The sequence below is a fragment of the Silene latifolia genome, chromosome 1 (assembly GCF_048544455.1).
Source record: "Silene latifolia isolate original U9 population chromosome 1, ASM4854445v1, whole genome shotgun sequence".
Lineage (NCBI taxonomy): Eukaryota > Viridiplantae > Streptophyta > Magnoliopsida > Caryophyllales > Caryophyllaceae > Silene > Silene latifolia.
The window spans coordinates 37,536,366-37,548,104 of NC_133526.1; the positions used below are offsets into that span (position 1 = coordinate 37,536,366).

At 38.9% G+C, this 11,739-nt stretch overlaps 1 protein-coding gene across 1 annotated transcript; it reads left to right on the forward strand.

The window, feature by feature from the left end:
• The first annotated feature begins 5,368 nt into the window (after positions 1–5,368).
• Positions 5,369–10,954, forward strand: LOC141603769 (putative E3 ubiquitin-protein ligase BAH1-like 1). The gene is made up of 6 exons (XM_074422923.1): positions 5,369–5,861; positions 6,677–6,915; positions 7,060–7,314; positions 9,287–9,424; positions 10,110–10,168; positions 10,539–10,954. Exons 1-6 carry the CDS (start codon positions 5,687–5,689, stop codon positions 10,642–10,644), a joined length of 972 nt encoding a protein of 323 aa, XP_074279024.1. The 5' UTR covers positions 5,369–5,686; the 3' UTR covers positions 10,645–10,954.
• Positions 10,955–11,739: the final 785 nt, after the last annotated feature.

The following is an 11,739-nucleotide window of genomic DNA, read 5'->3' on the forward strand; positions in this document are numbered from 1 at the left end:
AAAGGTATTGCACACTTCCTGAGTGCATGCCAGCTGGTCAGCTTCCTTCTTCAAATTCTTCTTGGCTCTATTCATTTCAGCTTTTTGCCCCGCTACGTGCTCCTTCAGATCAAGACGCTACTGCTCCAAGTCAGCAATGGTTCCAAAAAGCTCTTGATTCTTAGCATGTGTAGCCCGACTAGTGGTTTGGACCACGTTGATCATCTTCTTGTTGTAGAGGGCTGACTGGAAGGCATGTTAGCAAGAAAGAAGAGTTAGCAGGTTCGGAAAGAAAGGGTTCAGAGCAGGCAAGGCAGCAGAAGGGGGATACATACCATGAAGGCATTGTGCACATCATTCTCAGCCATCTCCTCGGGAGAGAATTCCTTAAAAGCCTCCACTATTGAAGGAAAGAGGAGTTGATCCATCTCCGGCCAATACGACACCTGATCTATATTCCCAAAACCATCGGGAAAATGGACGATGATACCGCCACTAGCAGCAGCAGGGCTCACTGGAGGAGTAGGAGGATAGCGTGACAGAGGGCTGACCTCCAAAGGCTCGGAAGCAGGACGAGCAGTACTAGAACGGGTAGGAGGAGATTGAAAGGAGGTGGCAGGGGCACTTTTCTTGGATGCAGAGGGCACGTTAGGGCTCTTGGAAGCTCTCTTCCTCTTAGCGCTCTAGAGAATAGCTTCCAAGGGATCAACTCTGGCACCTGCAATCAGCAAGACGTCAGGCGTCAGGGGTGGTCAAATAAAGAACAGAATGCATCAATGTGAGATGGCCTACCAAAAGACATGTTGTGTGATGATTGTTGGGGGTTGGAGGAGGACACAGGCGAGAAACCGGGAAGCAGGTCAGGAAACTTTCTGTCAGAAAGAGGAACGCAGAACAGTTTGTTGCAGGCGGACGCTGAATCACCTAGACGGATCAGGTTGCGGGGGCCTGCACAGAAATAGAAAGTAAGCGGTGAGCATTAGAAAGACAAAAAGACGCCAGGAAAGCTACTTACTCGAGGTAATGACCCAATCTTCAAAAATGTAATCGGCAGGCGGCTGGATGGAGGCCTTCCTCAGGTAGAAGAATTCCTCGAACCATTTTTCGTCTTTCGACTTCGACACGTGCCTAAAAGGGGTCTCGCCACGGCCGCGGAAGAAAAACTGGCCCCTCCCCAGCGATCGAATCTCAAACATATGAGCCAGCTCACCAAGACTGATGGAGCTGCTTGTATTCTGGCTGGCCGATAAGGAGTAGAGGAGAACCCTCCAAATATTTGCGGCGATTTGAGCCATAGCAAAGCCGTTGGTTCGAAGAAAGTCTTGCATGAGCTTACGGAATGGAAAGCGGAGGCCGTATCTAAAAGGGTAAAGATAAAGACAGACCCATCCTGCACGGAGTGCATCCGCCTTTTAACCGGGCCCAGGGATGGCAATATCCACCCCGTCATCGAGCCCCAGCAGTTCCTTGATCAAGGGGATGTTGGCGGTGGTCAAGAAGGAGTCACAGTCATGGGGGTGGGTGAAAAGCTTGCGAGATGGAAAAATGGGGTCTGGGTTCGAGTCGGTCGGAGCAGAAGACGATGGGGCATGGCGAGTTTTACCCATGGGTGAAGGAAAAGAAAGGGAAATAAGATTGTAGAGAGGGGAACAAGTACCTGACGGCGTGGGGAGAAGCTCCGGTAGAACCAGCGAAGATCCGGCGAGAGAATAGAGAGAAGAAGAAAGGTTTTGGGGAGGTGTAGAGTTTTGAGATTTTTGAAGTTGTGAGTAGGTGGGCGGGTGAGATTATAAAGGAAGAGAGAGTTAAGAGGGTCCGAGAAGCAAGGGGGAAAGTAGGGGCAATGATAAGTGTTTGAGAAGTTGTGTAAAAGACGGCGCGGGATTTAATTGGTAATTCCTTACTCGACGTCTCAAGGCGTGTCTCACGAGGAATTAGGCGCAAACTGTTTGGGCCAAATTCTGCATATTGGGCCAGTAGGGGATTAGGTCTATTAGACATGATGAGTTGGGCCAAGAAAACTAATGGCCACGAGGTGTAACACCCTGGCCCAAACCTAGGGTCGGGAACGGTTACTTATGATAGCTCACCAGGCTGTGTACATGGCCAACAGATCAACACGGGTCCTTTATAGCTCATTTTGTCCTCACTCATGCGCATCCCGGGAAGCTTCCCAGGAGGTCACTCATCCTAAGACTACTCTCAGCCAAGCACGCTTAACTGTGGAGTTCTTTTACATGGATGACCATAAAAGAAAGTGCACTTTGTTGATATAAGTAGTACTTCCAATCCCTTTACGAACTAGTCATTTAAGCCCATTACTGGACCTCTTCAATTAACATGGGGTGTTACAATCACCCCCACTTGAAGAACGCAACGTCCTCGTTGCGCCTGGGAGCATAACCGCTAACCCAGAATCCTCCCCCGCTAGGTGGGTGATCACAATGGAGCGTATAACCACTGCCTCCGATCACCACACGGTCGCAAGGTTGCTCTGATACCACTTGTAACACCCCGACCCAAACCTATGGTCGGGAGCGGTTACTTATGATAGCTCACCAGGCTGTGTACATGGCCCACAGATCAACACGGGTCCTTTATAGCGCATTTTGTCCTCACTCATGCGCATCCCGGGAAGCTTCCCAGGAGGTCACCCATCCTAAGACTACTCTCAGCCAAGCACGCTTAACTGTGGAGTTCTTTTACATGGATGACCATAAAAGAAAGTGCACTTTGTTGATATGAGTAGTACTTCCAATCCCTTTAAGCACTAGTCATTTAAGCCTATTACTGGACCTCTTCAATTAACGTGGGGTGTTACACGAGGAGCCCGCGCACTAAAGATAGCCAGGGAGATCTTAGGGAGATTTTAGGGAGACCAGAGAGAATAGAGTCCTTGACAGCAAATTATGGAAAGAAGCCCAGTAAGACCCGGATATAGGTTTTCTTGCCATGCAAGGGAACTAGACTTTGTTAGGGTTTTTGCCCTATAAATAGTCAAGGAAAAGGAGGAGAAAGATCATTCAAGAACCGACATACCAACATAACACATTGTGCTAGCTAAATTATTGTGTCATCTCCTTTGTACTCGTTCTCATATTAAAATCTAGTGCAATCATTGGAAGGGTATTGTCCCTTCCCGCGGTCGTTTCCCACATTGGGTTTTCCGCGTCACCAAATCTCCTGTGTCAATCTTTATTTACGTCTTTATTTCCTATACTCGGTATTCATATTAACAATATAATTCACACACAACGAATAAGACCACTTTGACCCAACTTAACCTAATTCGGTAGAAAAATTCCAAAACAATAACCATTCTTCCAAATTAAAATAGAGAAAGTAATGGAAACAATTCAAATTATAAGTACTCGTGGTTCTATGCGACAAAACTATCCATCATTCCATCTTTCCCAAAAAATCCAATCACCAGTAGAAACAGATGATTACTTTCGGGAATTTGACTAGTACTATATAAAATGTGAAATGAAGTACACTGTACACGTGCAAAACTTCGTCACTATTTCCGGTCTTGGCCTGAAAATCTTTCTCAATCAAATTACTCGTATATTTCCCCGTCTTTTTCCTTTTTGTTTCACACTTATCATACGATGGTCAATATTCTCATTCTCACGATAAAACCAAATCACGATTTAGAAAAAAAAAAAGATGTTGCCATGTGCATTACACCGTCAATTGTAATTGGGTATGAATGACATTTCTTAATTTAAATATGGTAGATGAAGTTAAAATTTGTTTTTTTTTTTTTTTGGCTAAATGAAGTTAATTTGAGCTGAAATAAGTTGAACTGAAGTGAAATGAGCTAATGTAAATCGAAATTTGCTAAGATAATAGAGTTAAAATAAGTTGAGCTGAATTGAAGTGAAGTGAGTTGAATTGAGCTAAACTGAACTAAAAAGTTGCTAAATGAGAGTTGAAATTAAGCCGAAAAGAACATGACCTAATTTTGGTGTTTAATATATGTCCTTATATAGGTCGAATTTATTTGAACTTTTTTTCCATAAGAGTATGTGCGTATAGAGTTGTTAAGATTTAAGTATGTGTTTTATCTAACACATCTTTTAGTACATACATTTCAAACTACTTACCTTTCATTTCAGGTAAATCAAAACTCAACTTCTCATTCACTTTTAGTAAATAAATTGTCAAAACAATCCTAACATCAGATCATCCACATTGAAGAGGATAGACCATTCTCTTAGCACTCTCTCTCATCTAAGAGGATGTCCTTTTCAATGTGAAATCATTGTTACATGTCCTCTTTGAAGGAGGAAGAAGAACACTTCTTCTATTTTTAGAGGATATGCAACATTGGCCCTTGTGTTCACTAATCATTCCTCATTTAGCATGTGGCATATAATTTACTTCTTTTTTATTCTTTTGGTTATAAAAATTTGGGAGAGGAGGGTAAGAGGATCCTCTTTGATGTGAATTTTTTTTAAGAAAAGTAAAAATAAGAGGATGGAGATATTGGGATATGGGTGAAAATGAGGTGTCAAAATTAGAGAAGGAAAGAGAAGAAATCAGAGGAGAAAATCATCCTCTTGGATGTGCATGCTCTCATACCTAGGCAACACCTGAACGAACATGGATAAAATCGAACACGTATTACAACATATATACCATGAAATTTAGGATATAGGGACATGTCCCTGCCATCTTAATTAAACCACAAAAAATTTGGGCTTGTGTAGCCTTAGCCAATTCATCCTGGCACGAAGCTAACCCGTAGTAGATTTATGCACCGGTTTGGACGGAATCAGAATCAGATTGAACCAGAATCGGAATGAGAAAGCATTGTGAATCGGAGACCGAGCCGTAATATAAAACTCCGCCAACACACCGAAATGCATCGAAACCCCAAAACCTTAAAAAGGTTGTCCGGAATTTTTAATTTTCAAGTTCCGCCCATACCGAATTATACACACCCCTATCCCCTTACTGGAGCCAACACATTCGGGCCAGATCGGGCTGTACTGACCCGATGGCGGGCTTGGCTTGGATAGGCGGACCCAAACTGATCCAAAGTAGGAGGCGGGTCAACACGGGCCGGACATGGCCTACTGAAAATGGACTCAAAACCGGCCCGAGATAGGGGGTAAAGTAGAAGGTTATGACAAGACAAGACAATATTAGTAATTCGATACTCCTTCCGTCTCAATCATTTGTTTACCTTTTGTTATTCTTTGTGAGACGTATTTTAATCAAAGGTAATAATTATCACGTTATTTAGCACGCTCCATGTAGGTTGCAATAAAGTAGGTGCCAACAACCCACCACGTCACCCTTTTTCTATCTTCTCATGATTATCTTTCTTTCGTTTAAGTCCTCTATTACAAGTTTCCTACATGAGAAACTCACGGAAATCCTATTGTCCTTATAAATACCCAAATCAACCACTCAAATCTCAATTAATCACTTTTCCGTCTTTTTCATTATTCTAAAATATACCCAAATTAAGAGAGTTGATTAAGTCGGCTCATTTGTTGTATTTATATTCTTACAACGTAATTTCATGTTCCTTTATTTCCGGGCGATTGTGAGGAACAGAAAATCAAGATTGCATCTTTTTCGATTAATAGATCCATTTTAATTTAATTTGAGTTTCTGGGTTTACACTAATCTTGTTATTAAAATTCAATTCAATAAAAAAAACCCAAAAACAATCAGGAAATTAAAGAAAAAGATGAAGTTTAGCAAGACGTACAATGAATGCATGCAAAGTTTGGAGATAGAATTACCAGGTGTTGGATTAAAAAATCTCAAGAAAATTCTCAAAAAATGTCGTCAAGATCTTGATTCCCATAATTCTCCTCACAACAATGATAATGGCGACTCTATTTGTCCTCTTCAATGCCCTGGTACTTTTTTTTTTTTTTTTTCTATTCATCTTTATTAGTAATTGATACTCCCTCCGGTTAATTTTTATTTGTCGTATTAGGAGATTTCACGAGAATTAAGAAATTTGTAAAACGACAAATAAACGGAAAATGTCGTTCTTTTAAACAAAAACGACAAATGGGGCTTATTTGCCACTTACCCGGAATGAAATGTAACCGAGCAATTCTAAGGTAAGACCTTCTTTTTGTACGATACCATTAAAATGTTATGCATTAAGCAACCACATTTTGTCGGAGTTAAAGAATATTGAGAGTTTTTAAATCTTTTTTTTTTTCAAATTTAATTGCTCATCATTTGTCTTTGATTTCCTCGTGTTTGGAAAATTATGGGTGTGGGTTTCAATTGTTTTAATGATCTTATTGGTTCTCTAGATTATAGTAAATTGGTAAAAGTGGTGTACCCTTTGTCCAAATCACTTGTTTACCTTTTTTTATTCTTTGTCCGAATAGAGATGGTTGAACTACTTAGTATTGTTAGTTGATACTCCATTACGCATTAGTCAAATTTAAATAGATAGATGGAATGTTAATACTCTGTATAATATTATACTTGTATTATGAATAGAAGGCTGGTTGTTTGAAGTGCGAGACAAGCTCATTTACCAATTAGTTAAACGAATCCATGATTGACAGTTATTTGAGGGTAAATGGAGCGGTCTCATGATAAGAAATGGGCAAGACGATCTCTTTTTAAGTATTGATGATAGGCAGCATTGTTTTATGTTACAAAGTTGCTTAATTTTTGATGATAAAAATGATGTATGTTGTGTCTGCAGTATGCGATGGTTCGTTTTTCCCTTCGCTTCTCAAGGCGATGTCTGAAGTTGTAGGCTGTTTCAACCAGCGTGCCCAAAGGTTGCTTGAGTTACATTTAGCGACAGGGTTTAAGAAGTACTATGTTTGGTGTAAAGGCAAACAAGATCATGTTTCCTTGATTCAGGAGGGTCAGGACCTTGTTACTTATGCCATGATCAATGCTATCGCTGTCCGTAAAATTCTAAAGAAATACGATAAGGTAGATTCCTCAAATTTGAATAGAGATTCAATGAGATTCTTTTGAATCATTCAAATTATGTTGTGATGGGTTGCAACATTTGAATAAGTCTGTTAATATATGGAGTAGTATAATACTTATGTGTCGTTATTGTTGTATGTATAGATTCATGTCTCTAAGCAAGGTCAAGAGTTCAAATCACGCGCCCAAAGTATGCACATTGAGATCCTTCAGTCTCCCTGGCTTTGTGAGCTTATGGCATTCCACATTAATTTGAGGGAGAAGAAGGGAAAGACGACAAGAGTGGCAAATTTGTTTGAAAGCTGCTACCTCAAGTTTACTGATGATAAGCCATCTCTGGCTTGTGAACTATTTGATTCAGTCAAACTCGATCTTGACTTGACATGCTCCATTTGTTTGGTGAGTATTCTCGTGATGTATTTCACACGATTTTACAGTTGTTATTTGTGAATTAACAAGAACTTTTGCATATCAGTCACCCCATGACATTATGTTCAGATGTGCGAGTTTTTTTTTTTACGGTTTTACAACATTAGAGCAAGGTTTCAAAATATGATAAGACGGGACTTTTCAGTTAAAAACCGTTATCCATAAGTGAGTTGATGGTAACGTTCTATAAAATCTTAAACCTCAGCGTTCAATTATGAACCTCATGTTCCATCAATTGATGTTTAAAAGCTGCATTGGGTAAAATCTTAAACCTCAGCATTCAATCGTGAATTGCTTGTTTCTGACCTTTTCCTTTGCGTGACTTAAGGCATGGATAGCGATGCCTTGTATATGTTATTTGACTTTAGAATTAAAAAAATTAGGAATCTTGTGAATCACTAAACATAAAATGTGAGTGGTTCTTGCCTTTTGCTTTATGTGAGTGGGAGTTGAAAGTATGGAAAAATGTCTCTTGTACATTAAATTACTGGGTTTTTTTAAGATGCAAGTGGAGAAATGTGATCCGTTCGGGATTTATGTCGCTTCATTTTCCGCTCTAATCAGTGTCAAAATGACATTATTGACCTGTTCAAATATGGCTTTTGAAGCTAAAATCATGTGACTGCTTCAAAACAAAGCAAGAAACATCATCTTAGTAGAGGTGATTTTTGTAATTGTATGTATAAGCCTATGGCAGCATGCTTTCTGAAAACATTTCACATATTATATAAGCTGATTGTGGGTTAGAAAATGATGTGCTTGCATTCAGTTTTGTTTGTTATGTCAGAACATTCTATTCTTGCTTCTTGTTTCTTTTGTGTTCATTTTCAAAATTGCTTCTGGATTTATTTAAAAGCTTCAGGTTATTAAAATAATGGTTAGGTGAAGCCTGAAGGCTAAAAACTGTCTGGAATTTACTCATTATATACCTATCGAATTGTCGTCTTTTCTTATCGAGCAAGGATTAGTGTCTTGAGGAATGTGGACATAGTATACGGAGTATATTTTAACATCTTTCTCAAAGAGTTAAGAGTAATGTAGTGCGTTGAAGAAAGAAAATAACAAGTCACAATCAAACTTGAAGAATCAAGAAAAGGTTTGAAGACCTTAGAATGTGGTCTGGAAATTCGCAAATAGATAAGAGACAGCGTCAAACCAGCTTATCTAAAAACGCAAGTTAAGAAAGCCAAAATATCTTATATGCCCCCTCGGTCTCAATCATCTGTTTCCCTTTTTCATTTTTTTTTTTTTGTGAGGATTATTGTAATTAAAGGTGAGCAAGTGATTGTAATGGCGGGAGTACAAAAAATAGGGAACTAGTAGCTTATACTATTTCGGCTGAGGCTTAAAGTGGCAAAGAGGAATAATTAGGTCAACAATGCTTATCCTTACAAATTCAGTTGCTTATTATTTAATCTCATGTCAATTAGTCCCTAGTAGTTTGGTCAAGAGGAATAATTACGTCAACACTCAACAATGCTTATCTTTTCAAATGCAGTTGCTTATTCTTTTAATCTTATTTCAATTAGTACTTATTAGTTGGTGTTCCTACTTGATTAGCTTTGTTTATCATGTGAAGTAGATTCTGAGTTTTGACCATAAAATTCTTCGTTAGTGAAAGAATTAGTCCAAGAGGAGTCACATTCTCGTGATTAATATTTTGACGATTTTTGTGAAAGAGCTTTTTACTCAAAACTATATTCCTTTCACCGTAAGGTTTGCTCGATTGACGATTTAATGATACTACAAAATCTAAAGGTGCAATGTAAGATTTGTTGTGAACCTCTTATGTTTGACGATAACCTTGCTGTAATAGGAGACTTCACCATTCTTATAGTACCCTGTTATAGTGACATGCTTTCTACCTGAAGCCTGTTGTATTCAGGCTTGTAGTTGCGGCATCAAGTTATGAAATTGACTACATTTTATGTTACGCACACAGGAAACGGTGTTTGATCCAGTTGCTCTATATTGTGGCCATATATTCTGTTACATGTGTGCCTGCTCTGCTGCATCAGTTACCATAGTTGATGGACTGCAGGCTGCATCTCCCAAGGAGAAATGTCCTCTTTGCCGTGAGGTAATCATGAATTCATATTTCAATCTTACTCTGGCCTATTCATTCACTGCTGTTTTTAGAATGTCATTGTAACTTTCTTTATCGTTGCGTGTATTTGATGATCTCGTTATGTAGTAGTAGTTCACTAGAATGTGGCAGTCTGCAATATGAGGAATTTGTGCTTCTTTGAACATTCATAACAGTGAAGTGCTTTTGCTTGAAAGGATGTAATTTAAACATCAAAGTTACTCAAATTCATCTGTTTTATGCATGTGATTAATGTTGTTCTAAGTTGTGATTGCAGAATCGGTCTTCACACCCTGATCAGTTATCAGTCATGAATTGAAATGCCATATTTGCATGCATGATAATACATCTTGGTTCGACGCTTGATCTTAGAATGGTCTGTCGCGGCCAGATCTTTGTTGTTGCGTGCTTAGATGAGGCTGATACCTACTTGAATTGCATTTGCAGAAACCTTCAAAATCTTGACAATTTAGCCCGGTTTCATTTCATGACCCAAATTAATAGTCCACACCTTAATATGTGTGTATTATATATATTTTTAAATTTTAATGGAAGAGTTAGAGAAGTTATTAAGAATTGCAAGTAGACCTCTCTAAGCTACGATAAAAGGACAAGGATATGCATCTCTACGTCCGTTTTGACTTGTTTGGTTTCCTAATTCATTCATTGTTGATTTTAGGCTGGAGTTTATGAAGGCGCTGTGCACTTAGATGAGCTTAATCTATTACTGAGCCGCCGGTATGTCTCCGTTTCAGCCTTTTGGACCGTTTCTTGCGCTTGTTTGATTTGATAATTGTGGGGCGCATGTTTGATCTGATAATTCCTCCAACTCCTTACTATAAAAACTGGTATGAACATGCTCAGGGAAAAAAAGGGCATTTGATGAAATTGTGACACGAACTAAAAATAAGGCAAAATGTTTGTTCCACGTAAGTTCACTAGCATTATGCTCGTATGTGGCTGTGTGAGTATGGTGGTTCCTCGTGGGAGTCGTGGCACCCTATCATTAATTTTCCTAAGAAATTGCTATGGGAAGCGAGTAAACTTACTCGTTTTAAACAGTTTTATGTTCCTAATGTTAATTAGTTCAACTGTACACATGTAACAGGTGCCATGAATATTGGGAGGATAGACTCCATTCAGAAAGAGCCGAGAGAATCAAACAAGCTAAGCTTCATTGGGAGAGTCAGCTCCATGCTTTCATGGGAGTTTGAGGCGTGTCTGCCCGTCCTGAATTTCACAACATCCCAACTTTTTTAATATCTCAACATTGTGCATATTCTTTCATTCATTTTTGAGACCGCCTTTGTATTAGTTTGCATTTGTGTCAGCGTGTTTTCAGTAAAATAAATATTGTAGACGGGATTTTGTAGATCACAATTCTCTGTTTTTGACGCGGGCATGACATTCCGTGAAATTTTTATCTAATGTATCCTTTTTGTATCTCAGAAATGTAAAGTTGTGTTCTGAAATTCTAATTGTTGTGTTGTGAATTTCTTATAATTGATTGGCACCATGAATGATTAATTCCTGAGGTCGGCAATCAGGCTCGATTGACAGTATTTTGGTTTCAATAATCTTGTTTATTCCGGACTTAATTCAAAAGGGACCGTCTGGACAGCAATAGTCCTTTTCAAGTTAATTGCGTTATCGAGACTTATACCAAGCTTATATATTGTGCAGGTTATTGTCCTATGTTGCTGTTGATTAAAACTTGAACAGTATCTAACGGGCACCCACATGGCCATTCTCGCATTCTATACAAAGAACCCGATCAATATTTGAGACTAACTGAGCATTGATTCAGTAACATCTGTTCATAATCTATGCTTACAGACTTACAGTAAGTAATATATCAAAGAACGGTTTTCCTATCGCATACACGATCAATATTTGAGATTTTAAAAAATCGAGTGAAACATAATTGGCAAAATACAGAAAATGATTGATTGCCAAATGAAGAAAGCATAACTAGAAGAATGGAAAACAATTGTATGAAATTTTCATTACTCAACTGCAAAATAACATACATACATAGTCAATAAATTTCAATCAATACTACATAATTACTCTTTATCATATATTCATATATAAGAATTTGATTTGCACAACTAATGAAGTTTCGATTACGAAGACAAGATGTCAACTAACGAATTACTGTCAAACAAGTGAAGCTTCTGCTATGATTCATGATGCTGCAATGTCGATTTGTTGAGAAGAGAGAACAAGAGCCTGTGATTCGATTTCTCCCAACAAATCCCGACTTCATCGCCTGGAAGCAGCCCTCTTCTACTGACAAAATCCCTTTT

Coding starts and splice junctions, on each gene's coding strand:
- LOC141603769 (XM_074422923.1), top strand. CDS start 5,687: ATGAAGTTTAGCAAGACGTACAATGAATGCATGCAAAGTTTGGAGATA. Junction 7,315..9,286: donor TGACATGCTCCATTTGTTTG/GTGAGTATTCTC, acceptor TTACGCACACAG/GAAACGGTGTTTGATCCAGT. Junction 10,169..10,538: donor AATCTATTACTGAGCCGCCG/GTATGTCTCCGT, acceptor CACATGTAACAG/GTGCCATGAATATTGGGAGG.